Below are 19,849 nucleotides of genomic sequence, written 5' to 3' on the forward strand. Positions count from 1 at the left end.
TCTATGTTCAGTGGACCATGAAATTGGGGTCAAAACTATAATTTGGCATTAAAATTAGAAAGATCATATCATGGGGAACAAGTGTACTAAGTTTCAAGTTGATTGGACTTCAACTTCTTCAAAAACTACCTTGACCAACGGAGGCACAGACGGACAGACGAACGAACGGAGGCACAGACCAGAAAACATAATGCCCCTCTACTATCGTAGGTGGGGCATAAAAATATGATAACACAGAAGTAAATTAAAAAAGTTTATTATTTAATTAATAATCTGATGTCACAAAAAAATTAAAATAACTGTAAACAATATTTTGTTCAATAGCTATTTTGTAAACAAATAATTAGTATCAGCAATGGTTGTCAAGGTTATGTAAAGAATTTGTTCAAAATGGCACCTTAATGTCATATGACAAATAATCATCTTACTAATATAAGCAGTTATATAATTGTTTTACCTACAGAAGTCATCACATATTTTTGCAAATATTCTAAATCATGAGTTATCTCCCCTCAAATTCACCATTTCTGAATCTGATGTGTTTTGGGTAATATCTTCAATCATGAGTTATCTCCCCTAAAATTCACCATTTCTCTGATAGGAGACCACAGATATGTCACCAAACAGAGTAACGTTTTGTTTTTGGGGCTGATGGTGAAAATATCAACTGTTTTGGATTCCCAAAATTGTACATAAACTGGTTCCTTTCAATTCACCAGATTTATTGTTTTCAATGTGTCAAATAATTTTAACATAAATTGACTCAAATCTTTAAAAAATATATTCACAAAAATATCTGATGACCTAAGGTAATTGTCAGAAAGTTCTAGCTGATGAGCAAACATCCAGATTGAAATTGCCGTAGATTTTGTAGTTCCAATATATAAATGCAAAAGGTCAAATATAGAGCTGCTTCTAAATTTGCGTTCACTAGAAAGAACAGTTGCGGAACTTCAATAATAGCTTCAAGTAATGTAAGCATTCTATTTGAAATATACATGTTGCATAAACAAAAAATTTAAATGCATTCTATTAATAGCTGACTAGAAATATCTAAATATCAATCTAGTTTTTCAATTTCTCTCCTCAGTTCAAATATTTTAGTACAAAATGCAACTTTAAGTTTAAATGCATGTTAAAATATTACTAGCATCATACATGTTTGGACATTTTGTCATTTATGCCCAATTTATAATATACTTTTTTTTGGACAAAATAACAATTGCTGATATTTTACTGTTCTACACAAAAAATATGTTAACAAATAATAAATAACAAAAACAAAAAAAATGGATGTCATGGTTACTAAATGGTTGCTAAGATACTACATTGTATCTGAGTAGGAATTTGTGTTTGAAACATGGAATATATCAATCGTTATGAAAATGGAACTATTTTGGACTGGTGGTATCTAAATTCAGAATTTATCATGCAAGTCTCATAAGCACCTATATTACGAAAAGTTAAAGAAAAGCAATGCAGAATTTCTAAAATGGTGAAAAAAATTATATATTTTTTTCCATCATGAATTTGTAGAAGAAGACGATATTTTCTAGCAGTTATTTGTTATGGCAGCTCTGAGCAAAAAAAAAGTTATAACATAAAATTAATAATTCTAACTTTAATATAATTATATATATATATGTAACAAATTTAACAAAAAATAAATGCTAACAGCCTACATTTGTTCTGTACATAAGTTATCATGTTAGCTTCAGCAAATTCTTTGTAATTCTCTTTTACTGATTGTTATAAAGTTCAGGATTATACTAATTTGTATGAAATTTAGGATTATCAACTGGTACCTATTCTAATGTTTAGGAATATCATCTGGAGAATATCAACTGGTACAAATTATAATGCACAAGATCAAAATTTTGAAATTGTAAAAAGCTTTGATCAGCCAAAATATCCATGGAATAAAAAAAAAAAGAGAAGCGTAATCCACTAATAAATTAGAAAGATGTATGACAAAGGAAGACTACAAAATCTTCAATCGTTTCTTTGTTTTTCAAGAAGGAAGAATCATAATGCCTAAAATCACAAATAATGTAACTAAAAAAATTCTAAAACTCATTTAAAAAACAAAATTTATTTTTTTATTTTTAAATTTTAACTCTAATAAAAAAAAAAAAACTGTTTCCTTCTTATTGAGAAATACAAAGAAAATGCTAAAATAAACAATATGAAACTTGCATATTCACTAAAAATTTGTTTATTACAATGAGACAATGGTTTCTCCATTTAATCATCCAACATATATACACAATGGGACTTTTAGCAGGAGTCTGCCTGAGTTTAATACAAAATATATTTGCGTATTAACACAATAAAATTCATGCGTAATATTTTTCAAATATATATAAAAAATTGGACCCAATATAAGACTGGAAGGTTTCAACCAATCAAAAGACAATGTCACTATGACTGCACCATACATTACATGAAAATTTGTCCCGTCACTGGACATCGTCATGGCAACATAGCAAAAAATAACAACAGACACTCACCAAAACATATTCTTAAATTTTTTTCTTTTCAAAATTAAGAATTTATACAGCCGGAAGTTTCAATTCAGAGAACAGAATGTTTATTATAATTTTTTTGTCACTAATTCTATTTTTCAAACATTTTGGAAGAAAAATTGTACGAAAAACATATTCCGATAAAAAAAAAGAAAGAAGGAAAAACATATTTAAAAAAAATTAAATATCAATTTAACAAAATTTCATAACTTATGAATAAATAATTCTGGTCAAGGACAAATGCCAAGTGAGTGTGCATATGGTCAACAGTTTTGTAGTCCTGTTAAAAAAACATGGATGGATCATATTTATCGATTACATAAAAGCACTATCACAACTACATCACTAACATCTGAACAGACACACAAACATGTATACTTCTAGCACCAAAATAAAATAAACACCTAATTGAGTGTCTAAAAAATCCACTCAGGCGAGTGTTTTACAAATGTTAACAACTATGCAAAGTGTCTTAAATTCAGGTAAGTATTATAAACACTTACTTCAGAATTTCATTCTGCCGTTTATAATTGAATGAGCAAATATTTTCCAGTTCATTTTTATAAATAACTTAACTTTAAAATCAAACTCCTAATGCAATTTCTATCATAGTTATTATTTAAGATGGAAAATTAGAATTTTCTGTTAGCAATGCAATTATGCAAACAGCACTCTAAATTTTTCCAATGCCCAAAATAATTTTAATATCTTAATATGAGATCATTCATGCAGAACAAAGTGAAATAAAAATTATTATAAGATAAATCTTTTCAAAACATTTAAAGATTTTAAGTTTTTGTCATTTATGAGAATAAACTGGATAATTTAAATCATTCAATAATTTTGTTCTCAAAGAACAACATATAAAATGCAAGTACTAACTACAGAACAATACACTATCAAATTTTCCCATCTAACATTTTTTTTAAGTGTTCGGTCCTGTTTACCTCGTCAAGCACTCTTTCGTACAATAAAATAAAGAAAAACAACAATATATGAGACCCTGCTGCCATTTGTTCATACATAACATAACACGGTTACTATGAAGTTGCAGCTTGTTGCAGACTACTGTTTCCATGGGAACTGTTTCTATTTATAGAATTTAATGATGAGGATTCCCTACTAATGTCTGATGAAGCGTCAATATTGTCACTAAATTCACCATCACTACTATCCATCGGTTCGTCACCGTTCACCATGTGTTCGTCATTATGGTGGATACTATTGTGGAACGTGGATGGGGATCCATTCATTGTTGGGTTGCCGTTGTCAAAAGGTGACCTTGATGTGTTTCCTCCTTCTCCTGTAGAAATAATAAAAGTTGATTACTTGAACATTTACTAGTAAATAATAAATCATAAAATAATTTTTCTTTTGGAAAACAATTTTTCATAATGTTACTCATGACATCATATTGACCTACTATTTAAATATTAATATAAGAATGTGTGATTTAAAGATTTTTAAAAAATATTCATAAGAGTGATAATTATACATCAATTTTATGAAATTTGCTGGAAAGATAGAGTTATCTCCCATTGACAGAAGATTAAAAAGTTTCAAGTGGTGATAACGCATTATATTCAAGTGAATCAATTTTTATTTTTCATTAAAAATAAAAAAGTAAATTATCTAAAAGGGATAGGGAAAAGACAAAAGGTAAAAGTAATTTTTTGTAGTTTCAAACTGATTTATTTATTAAGAAACAAATAAAGATATTTTTTAAATACAGTTTACTGCAGATAATCAAATACATATTTTTCACCAAATTATGGGGGAAAAAAAAGGAATTTTATACTTGAATTTCAGATTGTGCCATCTTTTCTTTCTTGAAATCATTTTTATCAAAAATAAAAATCATTTCCTTAAAAATTCTTTGCTTACCATTATTGAGTAATCCCTCCACATATGTAGTGCCAGAATCACCGTACCAAACACGTCTGATATCTTGTCGTCGTGACCTCATTAACTGTTTGTATTCAGAAATACGTAATTTCTTACCATCAACAATGCAAGTCCGTTTAGGTCTAGGTCTGCAAATTAAATGAAAAGTTCTTTTTACATGAAATTATAAAACATTGTTGTAATTTTACCATAATTCATTAATTATTTAAAAACAAAAAATGTAATGGTCTTTCGCTTAGACATTGCAATAAATATAAATTATTTTCTATGGTAGTCCACTTAATTATTTCATTATGCAAAATCTCATTTGTGTCTGTTGTATATTTAAATACACGTTTTTGTTCCATGTAAAAATTATTTGAGTTACTTCCCCTTAACTGTAATTTGGATTTTTCTTCTTCAAATTCACAATGATAACAAGCGATTTAATTTGAAAGGAAATGATTAATAATGCAAAAAGTTTTTCCTTTAGTTGTGGTTTACATTTTGAACAATAAAAATGTTTTAGTGGACAAGTATTTTGTTTTTAATATTGTGTAGAAGCAATTTATCAAATTATAATTCTATTTCAAATTTTTTTATTGAGTGCTCCACTATTGGAGGAAATTACAAAGGAAGATGTCATTACCTGTATCTATAATCAGGATGTGCCTCCATGTGTAATTTACTGAGTCGAGATTGTTCTTCATAGTAAGGTTGTTTATCTGCATTTGTCATAGCCTTCCATTTCGCTCCTAAATTATTGAAAAATTAAAAAAATAAATAAAACATTTGCAAATTTAATGCCATTTAACTTAAAATTTACTACACTATTAAACTAAAGTAATTGTTAATTGAAGGTAAAAATAACAATAACCGACCATCTGTTCCTTTTTAAAACATGGATTTAGCAATAATTCAAATTTCTTTTAACTGAAGAAATTTACATTTCCATTATTTGTTTACATAATAACATATTCTTATCAGCTGTTTGGATGTTTGTTAATGACATCAAAGACGATGTTTTCATTGATGTACAAATAATATTAATGAAAATTTCTGACGAACATATCCTAGATAACTTGTCAAAAATATTTCGTATAATCAATTACAACAACTAAAAGTACAAATCGTCTTTGAAATCAACGTAATATTTAATAGAGTACAATAGTTTTCATTTTCAAAGCTAAGATGAAGAATATTTTTGGGCCAGAAGATCCAGAAAAAAAAAAAAAAATTTGAAGTGAGCGTTTCAATAGTTTAACATAAAATGGTTGTTAAAATTAAAATTTATTAGAATGTAATATTCATACCTAAAATTTTACTAATGTTGGAATTATGCATATCTGGGCAGGCCTTGAGAATTTTTCTCCTTTCTTCTCTTGCCCATACCATGAAGGCATTCATTGGACGTTTAATGTGGGGCTTTGCAGGCTCTGGTTTATCTTTTGGTGAGCGAATGATTTTAGCTCCAAACATTTTACCTGAAATAAAAATTAAAAGCATGTTAAAACAATTGTCTTTATAGATACAAAATAATAGCATTGTAAATGATATCGCCTTTGAAAATAGAGATATAACTAAACACATTTCAACTGATTAGGTGTGTAGTTTATTTTTGTTCTTATGAGAAAAATGTAATTTCCAGTCACTAATAACATTTTTGTTGAACATTTATTTGGTGAAATTTATTACATGAATGGATATCCGATTACCGATGATATTTTCTTAGAAATTGAAATTATTTACATTAAGGACATTGTTGATTGTATTTCATTGCATCACTCTTGGAAAACACAATTTAATACTTGAATGGTCAATCTGCTTATAAACACATACTTTGTAAATGTTGGACATAGCTACTGCTGTTTTGACTGTCTTCGTCCTGTGGATCTGACCTCTCCTTGACCCCTGGTAACTGTGGCATTTGTGGAAGATGTGCCCCAGCGAACATAGGCAATCCTGCAAACCCTGGAAAAACTGGCGTACTAGCGGACTGGGCGAGATGTTTAGCTAGTGCATCCTGAACCAGTGATTCCTAGAAAATAGAAAAATATAGAGTTATTTCCCTTATACTGTTTCAATTTATATGATGTCATAAGGACATGATTGATATTGAACTGAAAAAGAGGAAAATTTTCATTTCCTCTGACAAATGATCATATTTAATGTGCTATCCATTGTAACTGTAATATTTTTTTTATCAAACTTTTTATTTTGAAAAACTGAAAGCAGAATTTTTAGCTAGAAAGAGTTCCATAACATTCTGATATAAAAAATATAACAATTCATAAAATTTCTATGAAACAATTTGACAATTTGTAATTTTTCAGCATTTTCACCCCAAAAATTCGTTTGAATATTGAAGCCCAGCATAGTCAGTTAGAAAAATAACAATAATATACCTTGTCTAGATGTTTTCCGTTAAAGATAGGTGGGCGTGCAGTGAAGTTGGTAAACACACTAGATGTCATAGGGTTCATCATGAAGGGATGGTACTGAGGGAATCCAAATGGGTTTCCAACTCCCATGAATGGAGGAGGAGTTTCGGGAGGAGGCGAGGAAGGTGTGGGTTGTCTCCTATGATGGTTGTTATGAGCAGGAGGAGGAGTCATCACATCTGACTTTCCACGGCTGTAGGTTTCATAATCATCCTTGACCTCTGTTTTGGGCTTTGAGAGATTGAGTGGTATTTCTTGTCTGGCTGGATCTGTCCACAAAGGTGAAGGACACGTCTGAGGACTTGGTTGTCTCATGCTTGGTGAGGTCTGTGGTGATACCTTATATGGTGGTGATGCAGTCAGTGGTGATATGGAACGTCTCTTCGTATCTATGGTTACAGGAGATGAACTTTTGGAAGACACGTGGGAGGAGGTCACTGAAGATGGAACTATAAAATATAAAAGAATTAAAAATTATTTATTGTTAACTGCAAAGTATCATCATGAATAATTTTTTCACAGAATATGGAAATAGTTTTGAAAGAATAATGTAATTGAGTATTGAAATGAAAGAAGATGTTGTTATTTCATTTTCTGTATTTGGATTTTTTTTTTGTATAGAGTGATACTCATAAACAACTAAACAACTGATCTTGTAAACCAACTGCTTATTTTCACCAACAAATATTAAAAATAACCTATTACCTTCAAAGGATTAAATATATCTAAAACTAGAAATGTCAAAAACCTATATCAACCATTTCTATAAACAGGATTATGCTTGGCCCTTTATTGGAGAAATATATTCTTCTTATTATAAACTAATAATGGAGCAATTTATTTTACACTTAACCAACCCCCATTTAAAAAAAAATCCTCTGCCGTTCAACTTTTCTCTGATAACAATCTATCTAAATACACTGAAACAATAAATTTCATATTCTATCACTGTAGCAAAGAACAGTGGCAGAACAAAATCCCATCAAAACCATTTATTCATCCAAATCTCAGAATGAAATCTTCCAAATGGCAGTAGAAAGAGCGATGACAGGCAATTCAAAATGAACAGCATTAAAATTCTCAATAAAACCACAAGCATTTGATGTCTGACATGCAGACGATTATCTCCCCTTATCTCTACATGATCTGTGTGGTCTTAGTCTTATTTATGTTTAATTGATGCTTGTTTTAAGTTCAGTTTAGATGCTTTTATTAGTTCTGACAATGACCAATTCTTTGATAATTAGAAATTGCTACTGTTTTTCTTTCTGATAATTAAAGTTATAAACAAAGCTATGAACATTAAATGGATACGCCTGTCAGGGCAAATTTCTTGAATTGTGGCAAGAAATCTTCCAATGTGTAAACATCTGGTCCTTTCAAATAAAATTTGACACTTATGAAATTTGAACAACTTTTTTTTACTTTTTAAACATTCATTATATTCAGAAGTTTAATTGTTGTTGGTGGTTAAATCTGAAACTGAAATTTTCATGAAATTCTACATCTTAACAAATAGCTGTCTTTTTTGCTAGTATGCAATACTTTTCTTTTTCAAATTGATAAATTTGTAAAGACCCTCCCGCGCAATGCACATAAATGTCTTAATACAAACAGGTCACCTTGTCAGGATCCTGGTCTTAATAGACAGGTTTTATTAAAATGAAGACAACCCATCCTTCAAATCGACAGGTCGAAAATCGTGAAAACTGTAATCTGAAGTCATTTTTCCTAATTTATGTTACTACTATCACTTCCCTTAGATAAATAAACCTATTTACGAGACAACCCCAAACTTAAGGAAACAAAGAAAAAAACTAATCTTCAAAACTTTTTGTCCCTTAAATCAACAGAAAAATAAAAGCTAGCGTGAACATTATTCATTTTTATCTTTTTGCAATGAATGAGTTATATGAAGGCTAAATTTATAAGGCTGTCGTGATAAGATATAAGTGGCTGAAATTTCTTGTTTATTCTACATAATAAACTATTATAGATACAGGGACCGATTCTTTTCTTCCTGGCATTAAATGAATAATATCAAAGCCTAGATTGAATAGCTATACGAGTTATTATCGGTTATCCATGAAAACAACAGGCGTATTTTATCAACGCTTGGCACATCATTATTCAGCGGCTAAAACACAATTTCTAGGGGTTACCGAAAGACAGAGATTCCAAATGAATCTTCTTGACCTTGTATCAATGTTTCAAATTTTTCTTTGTCTCTCTCGTTTCTCATTGTCAGTTTAGAGACTAGTATTTGTAGTATAATCGTTAAATGAGTGATCGAAATGATTTAATCATTTACTATTGTGATATACCCCTTGATCAACAAAGTTGTCTTTTGTCCTCGTTTGTCACGTCAAATTCACTTCATTAAGTGAGTTAATTAAAGATAGTAAGTCATGAATCAACGTCATATTCAATTAATTGGACTTGATCGGTATCTAATTTTTTTCCGCTTCGATTGTTAATAACATTTTTTTTCTTTCACTAATTAAATTTAATCCGATAAGGAGAAGATAACTCTATTATGACACCGTACTCAAATATTTGTCAACAAATGCAACAAAGATTGAAATCTGAGGGACAATGACGAATTATGTGTCCGCAGAAGACGCATGTATACAGTCAACTTTGTTAGTTTATCAAATCAATTGAAAACATAAGATATGACTAGTCGTCATAATCAATTATGAATCTGCCAAAGACGTTTGATTGATCATTTTCTTCGTAAAAAATCTTGTTCAGTTGTGTGAAAAACAACAAATATATTTACTGTTTGTCTATAAAAAATCAATGTCGCTACTTAAATATCAATCAGTGCATTTGTTTGGTGCTAAATTGATTAATTTTATTGGAATAATTGTTATATAGCGACGATTAACGTCAAAACGTCGTGAATAATACCACATCAATTTTTTGTCAAAACAGACAGCGATTGAACTTAAAGTGCAATAATAGAGTATTTATATGACAAAAGATATCGGGTAATTCAATTCTGTAAAGAGTAATTATATCTTGCATTGTGAAATCATTTTTTTAATTAAATCCCATCCTCTAATCTTTATTTGTTGAATCCTGTCGAAAAGTTTTCAATAGTCAAGCAAAAAATTTATTGTCATCTAGAAATTAAATATACAAGAGAATTGTGGTCAATTACATCGCACGTCATAAAATCAACAAATGCAATTAATCTTCATTTTTTTCGATTTTGTTAAAAAATTAAGTATACTTTACATTTGAATCCAAAAGAAAACTTGAAAAAGATTTCGAAAAACTAAAAATTAAAATCTGCATCGCAAAGCTTTTTAGAAAATATAAGAATTATGAAAAAAATGATGCAAATTTTCATAAATAATTACATTAATAAGTTAAATATTTATGACCTATCTCTCAAACATCATACACAATTACAAAAACGTGCAATTTTTCTGTGTTTCTTTTGCTAACAAATTATTCTTGAGACGTAAACAGACATGGAAGCATATTTACACAAGAAAGAATGCAGTTTATCAAATCTCTCAGTGGTGACAGAGATAGGCCACCTGTTATCCCAGGGGTCAGATTATTGTGGCCCCAGGGGGCTTCTGTTCACAAGGATGTTTATCTAGGAACAAACAATAAGATTGGATTTCCAACACTTAATCAATCACAGAAGCAGTTAGAACTGACCAGGGGTCAACCTGAACTACTGGATATTATATAGCAGTGGAAACAATAGTGTTAACTCCAAATTTGATACAGAAAAATGAAATAAATTACAAAAAACATTTTTAATTCTAAGATATATATCTTAAGCTTAAGATTTTAATCAAATTCAAAATTTAAGTTATCATGACTTAACATTATACATTTTTGATTGAATTACATTTTATATCCCAAAATAAGGAAAAAAATGTAGAAGTCAATAAAGGTCAAAGGGCAATAACTCCACCGAAAGGTTTCAGAAGAAATCTGTAAGATATCAAAGCCAGTCAGATATGATTAATAGGACTGCAAAATTCCACTACAAATAATGAAGGCACATAAAACCACTCATGTTTCCCCCAAACCATGGTGCTTCTACTGTGAGAGGACTTGAAACTACATGTATTAAAACTGACCATGATCTAATGAGCCAAACATTAACCCACAATAAAAAGCTTCATTTGACTTCCATTATGTCAGAAACAATTCTTGTTGTCAGTTCCAGGAATGATGTTTTATAAGATCTGACAGGGTTAAACTCACTGATAATGCTTCAATGCCATTTTCTGACAGACGAAGAACTCTCTTCTACATAACTTTGGGGTTCTTGATCGTTTTATGTTGCAAGGTTGCTTTGAAAATATGTTCATACCAATTTTATCAGAAATCAAAACCGGAAAAATTATAAGTGTGGTAAATGGAGGTTGACATCTGAAATTTAATTATTGTAACAGAAGAAATGTGTTTTTTCTTAACATGTGGTTTTTATTTATTATTCTCGTTATAAAAAAGTTTTCTTTTATTCTTCAGAGAATGTGGTATTTAATGAGCTACTGTAAAAAAACTCTACAAAAAAAATAAAAAAAATGAATTACTGAAAAAGAGATTTGTTTACCTTTTCTGAAAGAAAATTATTAATTACTTTCATATTCTAAATGAACTATCTTTTGTCATTTTTTTTATCTTGAAGAATAGAAATAAAACTGAACATTTTCTTGTTTGGAAAACCATCTGTTTTGAAACTGTGAAAATCCCTATGAAAATCAAAAGTTGATTTTTTAAAAAGGCAACATCTTCTCTTTAATTATTCTAAAATACCTGCAAAAGATCATATTTTGAAGATCTATAAAACTTTTAAAGACCTTTTAATAATTTGTTTTGTTTCATAATTTCTTATCATCAAATTTCTCAGTCAAAATCTGCCATAAAAGTTACAAAGGGACACAAAAAGTCTTGATTTCGCAAGATGCAGGAGTGTTTTAAAGATTACTTCATAGAAGAAAAGGAGTCATTTCTTAATCTATATAAATATAATCATGAGCTGAAAGAAAAGCAGGCATCCCATGGGTGAAGCTGACCCGTGAAATTAGCGAAAAAACATTTGCCTATACTATAATGAGTACATATTAAATCATATCTCCCTAATTAAATATCCAAAAGCTACAGGCTTTGTATAAACCGAAGAACAAAAAGCCTTGATAAGACTTGAATGGGGGAGAAGGTGTCTCGAATGACGAGTGAAACAAATGTTTGCACCGCTGGCACTGGGTGCAATTGGGTACTTAATCAGTTCATTGGCTAATTTCGACTATAATTATAGATAATCTTAGATCGGTTGTGTTTTACTTGTGTTTTGACAAACATAAACACGGAGGAGAGAGATAAAATAATAATTACAGAAGCAAACAGTGTGAAAGACATCATTGTTTATCGACAAAGATAACACATCATTATATTTTTGTTCTCACATTTGCTACTATTATTAATTCTTTGCAGTATACATTCAATACTCTTGTGTTGTATCATAATAAAATGCATCAAAAAACGTTATTAAGTCAGATTACAGCAATTTCGTTACAGAACTGGTGTAAATCTTTCAAATTATTTTTTAAGATTGCAAAAAGTCTCTTTGATATGTAAAACCTTTGCATGATAAATCAGTTTTCTAATATTTTTTTTTTTTTTTAATTTTTTTAATTTCTAAAATAAAACTAACTTAAAATCATCAAAACATAATATCAAATGCCTATTTGTAGACTTTTAATAATTATAATATTGAATTAAATTAAATTAATGTGTAACTATAGATTTACCGTAATAAGTTAATGTCATTTTCTTTAAGCTGGTCTCTGAACACTATGATATCACTTGAAATAATAGTCTCTATAATATGAGTGTTTTACTGGTATTTAAATCAAGAGAATCATGATTAACCAATCAAAAATGGACATTTCACAATACAATAGAAAACTTTTTTTGATTACTATAGCTATCATTTTCATAAATCTACAGGAAACGATTTGGGTGTCATTAGCACTGAGTACATAAATATAGTAATGGCTATTGTCCCACAAACTGGGTACAAACAAACAACATGCTTGTTTACAGTTTCACAGGTTTAAACAATAGTTTGTTTACAAGGGTGGGATTGGGGTAGCTTTGATGTGTGAAGTCAGCATGTCACAAAATATGATCATAAAACCAGTTTAACTCTTACAATGCAGGATCTCGCTAAGGTGTGAAATCCATTTGTATTTTGTGTGATGTGACTTATTTAATTTTGTAAGACAGGATATTGAACCTTGTTTACTTTCTATAGGAGTGTATATTAAGAAATTTAAATAAAATAAATAAAACAAATTTGACATCTAGAAAAATCACATTTGAAGTTTGCATAAGAATATGAAAAGTTTTGAGATTAAATTATTCAAATAGTGTTGTGGAAATTATAAGTGCATTGTAAATAAACTGATGTTTTAAAAAGGATTTCCCCCAAATTTATGATAATAGTGTATGCTAATATCTTTTGTTTTTCCCCCTTTTGTCCTGAAAATCAAACTTTCAACTTCAAACCATGATGTTAAAAAGTTACACCTAATTATAGGTAGACAGAGACAGCGGTCACTGTGCAAGGGGTCCACACGTTCTAACAGCATTACTTTTCACTTTTTTTGACAGGTGAAATTGTGGGAGTACTTGAACAATATAATCGACAATGGAGGCGGTTTTCCCTAATTGCTCGGGTCAAGTATCTGGTTGTCCCGCCATTGTTTGGTCCACACCCATGTTGTCGCACTTTAACTTTTAAGTAAGGAAATCTCATTGTTATCAGTTAAATATCGTTACCGGGATCTGTTTATGTACTGAACGACCCTAGACGGGTAGCAGTACGTCAATGTGCAGGTTATTGTATTTACGTGTATATATTGTTACGACCCGTTTCGATGATAAATAATGATTAAAGAAACAAACAAAACCAAAGTTTTCTGTGGCGTAAAAGGAAATTTCTCATCCAATTGCATCAAGTGAATTTTTAATTTGAAAATATTTGTATGGACTTGTTATAACAATTTCACAAAGAAATGCAAGATTTATATCATCCTATCGCCTTAATTAGATTTTAAAGTGAGGATATTTAAAATATTCAAATTCAAATTATCGAAAATAACTATATAATGGTTGACTCTAACCAAATATAGTTAAAAAAGATATGTGGTCGGGAGAGGCTTACAAAAGAAAATGAAGAAACTGCTTAGCATAATAATGAAATTATATTTGTATGCTTATAGCAAGATTGGAATTAAATAACAAAATATCTAACAACACAAAACTGATCTGATTAAAAATAACAAATATATTTCTACATTTATTGAGTGACTTGGAATTAGTTATTGTAATCAAGTTATTTGAGAAAAATTGTTTGCAGCATTTTTATTGAGTGCAAACGAGACAATCTTTGAAAACTTGCATTTGTTATTGATCATAGGTATGTCTTGCAAAGGGGAAAGGCTATTTTCTAGCCTCCCAAATGATGCTATGTTCGATTGCCTGCCCCTAAAATTGATTGATTATTGTAAGTTTGCCTAACATAGAGTTGCCTACCCTAGAAGGTTTAAATTCATTTGAGTAACCTATGAATTCAATCTTCGCTGATTGAATATTTAGTCTGGCTAGTGATAAATACTGACCAAATAAGATGAAAAAGAGTTTATTTGGACCTGAGACTGTCAAAATAACATGTGATATTTCTTGAATCAGTAGAAAATTTGCACCCGAACAACAAAATTCAGTTTGTGGCATGCTAAGGCAGCAAACTTGGAAGTATTTTGATTTATGGCCTTAAAAATAAATGATGATTTTCCTCTTAATCAACAACACAAAAAATTAAAAGGATTGAATTGTTTTTCAACATTTAGAATAACATATACAATTTTAAATTCTCTAGTCAGTCCCTAACAGAAATCCAAAGAGTTCATTTTAAAAATTACCATATTTCAATTGCATATTTAAATAATAAACTATACCTTATAAACTGTGCATCTAAATTAAAACATTTATGATAACAAAAAACATGCTATTTCCTCATTTCTTGAAATTTTTTGGTATTGTTTCAAAGTAAAACAATGGAAATTAAGGAAATTAATTTCGTAGAATTTTTATTTTATTTTGATTGTACAACAGGGAAGATACTATACATAGTCACATAAATAAAATAGATATCTAACGGAAGATGAAATTAACGTTTTTGATGTATAAAATTACATCATTTTAATTGTCAATACTATATACTTGTATATCTCTTAGTTTTAAGAGTTGAACTGTAGAAGCCGGAAAGAATAAACTTCAAATTCAGGAACAAAATTGGCTATTAAAATCTTCCAAGAAAGTCCCCTTTTGAGCCCAATTTTTTTTCTCAATTAGAAGATATCTAGGATGTTTTCTCACATATCGACTTCAAAGAGTTTTTTTATGCTTTTTTTTGCATATTCAAGTTTTAATTTACAAAAAGTCCCTTGTCAACCATTTGAGACTGTGTGGGTGTATTTAAAAAAAAGATGACATACATGTATGTACATACAAAATTAAAGGATTTTTGAAATGATTTTGCTGACTTCAATGTTTTTTTTTGCTATATGATTTTATATTTCATACATAGAGGATGCATACATTTTCCAAACTTTTCAAACTTCCATTTAAAAATGTTTTTTTTCTTAAAAAATGATCTGATAAAAAAATTCAATAGACTTAACCAATATAAGTCCCAGCCCTATAGTCCCCCCCCCCCCCTTTTTCGTCACATGTATACCCAAACTTTCCTTTCAATATATACAGGCAAACCACAGCACGTTTGAGAGCAATGCACTTTGACAAAGCCTCCTTCTTACATACACCCCACTAAGCTAAAAACCTCATCAATGAAATCAACAACCCTGTTTACCTAATCAATTTCGTGTAATTGTTTTTGAAAGAGTCTGGGTACCACTTTCTCACACAATGACAATATGAAAAAAATATTGAAATGTCTTTCCCAAGACTTTTCTGCTTTTGTAATCATTTACCTCTAAACAATGCATGGATTTCAAATAAACACTCATTTAGTCTCTTAGCATGTAATCATTCTTAATTGTAGTTTGATGCTGTTAGAAGTCCTGACGATCAAACCAGGGATTTACGCTCTCAACAAGTTTACCAAGAAATTTGTAGTTCAAGTAGGACTTCATTTTGTTTTATGGCAAATTAGTCAAACTAGTTAATTTTATTTCTCAGAATGGGGTATTACTGTTCAAAGCTTTGTGGTATTTTTTTTTGGCGAGGAAATTTGCAGGGGGAGTAAATAATAACACTTCGTTATTCGTTTATTGTTTATGATGATGTGGGAAAATTTTGCTTCTACTGTAATCTAGAAAAAAGTTGTTATATCTTAAAAAAACAAGTGGGGATCTTCATTAGGATAAATAGACTTAAGTCTTTAAGTGTTTTTCTCAAGCTGCGCAAAACAGTGCAAATAAATGAGGTTTTTTGAAGAACAAAAGCAGATATTTCTTTGCACCAGTGCTGCATATTTGTAGGTCTCCCTGTAGTTTCTTATATCATTAGCTCATTTTTCTGTTAATGTCTGTTTAAAAGAAGAAACAAAAGCGCCAAAACGATAACAAATATCGCAATTCTCAGCAGACTTGTGCTCCTCTTCTTACGAGAGATCAAGAATAGTACAAAAAAATCCTCACATAACACTTGAAAGTATTGTTGAGAAAGTTTGTAACATTTCTTTGATAGAAAATAATTCTTTTGTAACTGGTAAAAAATCATCCATATCAAAAGCTGGGTAACGATCATTCCACCACATTATTTGCTTTGTTTTGAAGAGAATATCTTGACATGAAAGACCCAGTAATAAACAAATGGTGGGGAAACAACTAGCCATGTCCAATTTATTATAAGCATAATATCTTCTTTTACATGTATTGTTTCGTATTCAAAGACTTCCATCATCGTTAAACTTAAATTTGAAGCCATTTTAATTCAAAGAAGTTTTGACAAAACACATTTTAATTTCCTAACTAATACTCAACGAATTTGACTTTGATCTTTTAAAGTTCCAAATTCTATGAGAAAAAGTCAAACTTTAGTAAACAGCTGTAACGTAACAGCAAAGAAAGTTTCATTAAAGACACCATTTCAATGAAAGACGTTCAAATGTACTTTTAATATTTTGATGACTCAAAAATAAGTCATATAACATGTATATTGTGTCACTTTCATTGTCAGCTATTTTTATTTGATAAATTCTATATTTTCCGATCCCTCTTTCTCATATTACCACTTATGATGAAACTTAATACTAAATTCTCTGCCTCAACTACATGTAGTTACCCAGCCTAGCAATAAATCAAAATATTTGAGTACACATGTTCTGTGGTTCTAAATTTTAACCTTTAAGTTATTTAAATATATTTCTTACCATTCCTATTATCTGAACCATTAACTGTATATGGATCCTGAAAAGACAAAATGAAAATTACATTAAGAAATTAGCAATTACAATTCAGTATTTAATTACATTTACAAGTTTTTAATTACTGGCACATGTCTATTTCAAAATGAAGACGTCCTCAGTTAAATAATCCTCCACAAAGTGTTAAAAATCACATGCTAAAAACCCAATTTATCAGTACTTTAATGGTATCACAGGTCTAGCTAGCTCTACACTATGTCAAAGGTCCAATAGCCACTAGGCATTGTCTTACTCTAGTTAAAGGTAAAGTTGTTAAAATGAACATAATGATCAGGATTGGTTTATAAGAACCTTTCTACATAGACAACTCTTGCTTTTTTGTGTTTTTTGGTTGCTGTCTCGTTGATATTTACCCCTGGCACTACTCCTTGAATTCATGCAGAGAATAAGCTGTCAAATAGGCAATATTTAAGTCCAAAATTACTTTTAAATTATCATTTAAGTTAAACTGGAAATATAAGAATTTTTTACTTGAATGTTACTTTTTCAAGAAATAAAATTGAAGCTTTGTTTTTCAGTCATGTTGAGTCGCGCCATACGAAAGATAAATCAAACAGTTAAATATAAATTCTTAAAACCTTTTTACTTAAATGATACAAATGATTGCTACGTTTTTTTCGATTTATTATACAGAGGATTTCTTCTTACATCTAATACCAAAATTTCAGTCTCAAATTTATGACAAATAAAAACAGCAACGATCCTTTAGTACCATTAAAAAGACAATAAAGTCCAAATGCTCTTTGTTAATAGTTCCATTTTGAAAGCATTTGTGACCACTTAAAGACAATATACAACTTAATATAAATAGCTTCTGGATAATGATTGGCAATTTTTGAAAGTGAGGTGAATTAGGAAGCCAATATCTACTAATTTGAGCCATTATCCGTTTCAATAATTTACCCTTTGTACATAGATCCCAGGAAGTTAAAGAACTCAAAGAGCATTTTAAAGTTTACGAAAACAGGAAACACAGTCGTTCTAAAGTATTTTAAACTTTTTTACCAAACAATTAAATTTATTGGGATGATTTTTTATGAGATAATCATCTGAAGCTTGTTGAACGTCAGCGACTATTGTATTTAACATTATATAGGATCTTAAATTGCTCGGCATGCCTCCGCACATGAGATCCAAATAAATGTCAAATTTCTCTTTGTCAGGGGATATTTGTATTAATTTCAATCTTATTCAATTTTCATTAAACTAATGACTTGGTTAAATTGTAACCCTAAGTGCATCTCTTTATAGAATAAAAGTCTTAAAGACTATAAAGAACCTGATTATAATTGGGAATAAAATGGTTTTATTAGTTTTTACTTAAATCAAAGAATGAAAGAAAGAGAGAATTTTGAAGAAAGGTTGAATGAAAAAAGAGCATATTTTTAGTAAGAAAAAAAAAGAGGCAAGACAACATAAAGTCAAACAAGAAAGAAGAAAAAGACAAGACTCAAAAGGAAAGGAAGGAAGGAAAGAAAACATGAGAGGAATGAAGAAAATAGATTGAAAAGAAAATAATATGAAAGATTGAGAAGGAAGAAAAAAGAAACTTGAAGAGGAAGGACCTTAAAGAATACTACAAATGAAATAGAAAAGAAACAAATATCAAAATATAGAAATCAGGATTTGATGATATGAGAGCAACCTGCCAGCAAGGTTATAAATTTCTCTCAATAAAGACTCTTTAAGAGTTTAATGAACACACCTCTTCATACTAAAAAGTATGATATTTAAATATATTTTTTTACAATTTGTAAACCAAAAAAACAGTAGCTTTGTTTACCCTCCTTTCAAATGAAATCAAATCATTCAATTTGATTTAAAGATAATAATGAAGAAACATTTCTTTTTAATCTGTTTGACAAATTATCTCTTACGTAAGAAGTACAATTTCTACCCACATTATCTTTTATATTTAAAAAAAGAAATACTTTGATTTTACATAAAGGTTTGCCCGTATGTCATGAGTATCTAAGATGCGTACCAGTTACTTGCAATTCTCGATACTGGAACAGGTTAGTCAAAATGTCATGATTAAAAAAAGAATTGATGGAAACATGCAGTACCCTACCCAACAATTTGTTAGAGACGCCATAAACAATGAGTAATGGAAGAAAAGATATTAGTCGTCAAGATGCACTTTTACAAAATATATCATCTTTCCCCACGTAATTAACTGCCATTTTCTTTATGGGAAATTAAACAGTGTAACTTAGGTGTTAAACTGGTGCCTGCACCGATTTTCACTTCACTGTATCTCAACAATGGAAAACACAATTATCACAGCGGAAAAGTAAATAATTAAACATTTACGTCTTTCAAAGCCTCAATTCTCTGTCGAATTATCTGCTCTAGTATCTATCCAAACAACTGTCTTGTTAAACGATAACAACATAGCATTGCAATTTTCTTTGTTTTTGTTTTATGCTTCCAGATTGTCTTAGAGAACGGCCTTAGACAATGTAAATCTCTATTGAAGTTTCATTCTTGCTGATTTTTCATAAACGTAG

The 19,849-nt window shown here is 29.7% G+C and overlaps 1 protein-coding gene across 10 annotated transcripts in view; it reads right to left on the reverse strand.

Annotated features, from left to right (window-relative positions):
• Positions 1-240: 240 nt before the first annotated feature.
• Positions 241-19,849, reverse strand: part of LOC139481788 (transcription factor egl-13-like) — a 97,185-nt gene continuing 77,576 nt past the window's right edge. For all 10 annotated transcript variants that reach the window (XM_071265291.1, XM_071265292.1, XM_071265294.1 and 7 more), the window contains 7 exons: positions 17,286-17,322; positions 6,815-7,299; positions 6,249-6,447; positions 5,723-5,893; positions 5,059-5,164; positions 4,410-4,558; positions 241-3,828 (listed from right to left, as the gene is read on the reverse strand). In XM_071265291.1, coding sequence (XP_071121392.1) covers positions 3,566-3,828; positions 4,410-4,558; positions 5,059-5,164; positions 5,723-5,893; positions 6,249-6,447; positions 6,815-7,299; positions 17,286-17,322 — 1,410 coding nt within the window. In that variant the 3' untranslated portion in view covers positions 241-3,565. The remainder of the gene's footprint in view (positions 3,829-4,409; positions 4,559-5,058; positions 5,165-5,722; positions 5,894-6,248; positions 6,448-6,814; positions 7,300-17,285; positions 17,323-19,849) is intronic.

This window comes from Mytilus edulis, chromosome 7, assembly GCF_963676685.1.
Source record: "Mytilus edulis chromosome 7, xbMytEdul2.2, whole genome shotgun sequence".
NCBI classification, from domain to species: domain Eukaryota; kingdom Metazoa; phylum Mollusca; class Bivalvia; order Mytilida; family Mytilidae; genus Mytilus; species Mytilus edulis.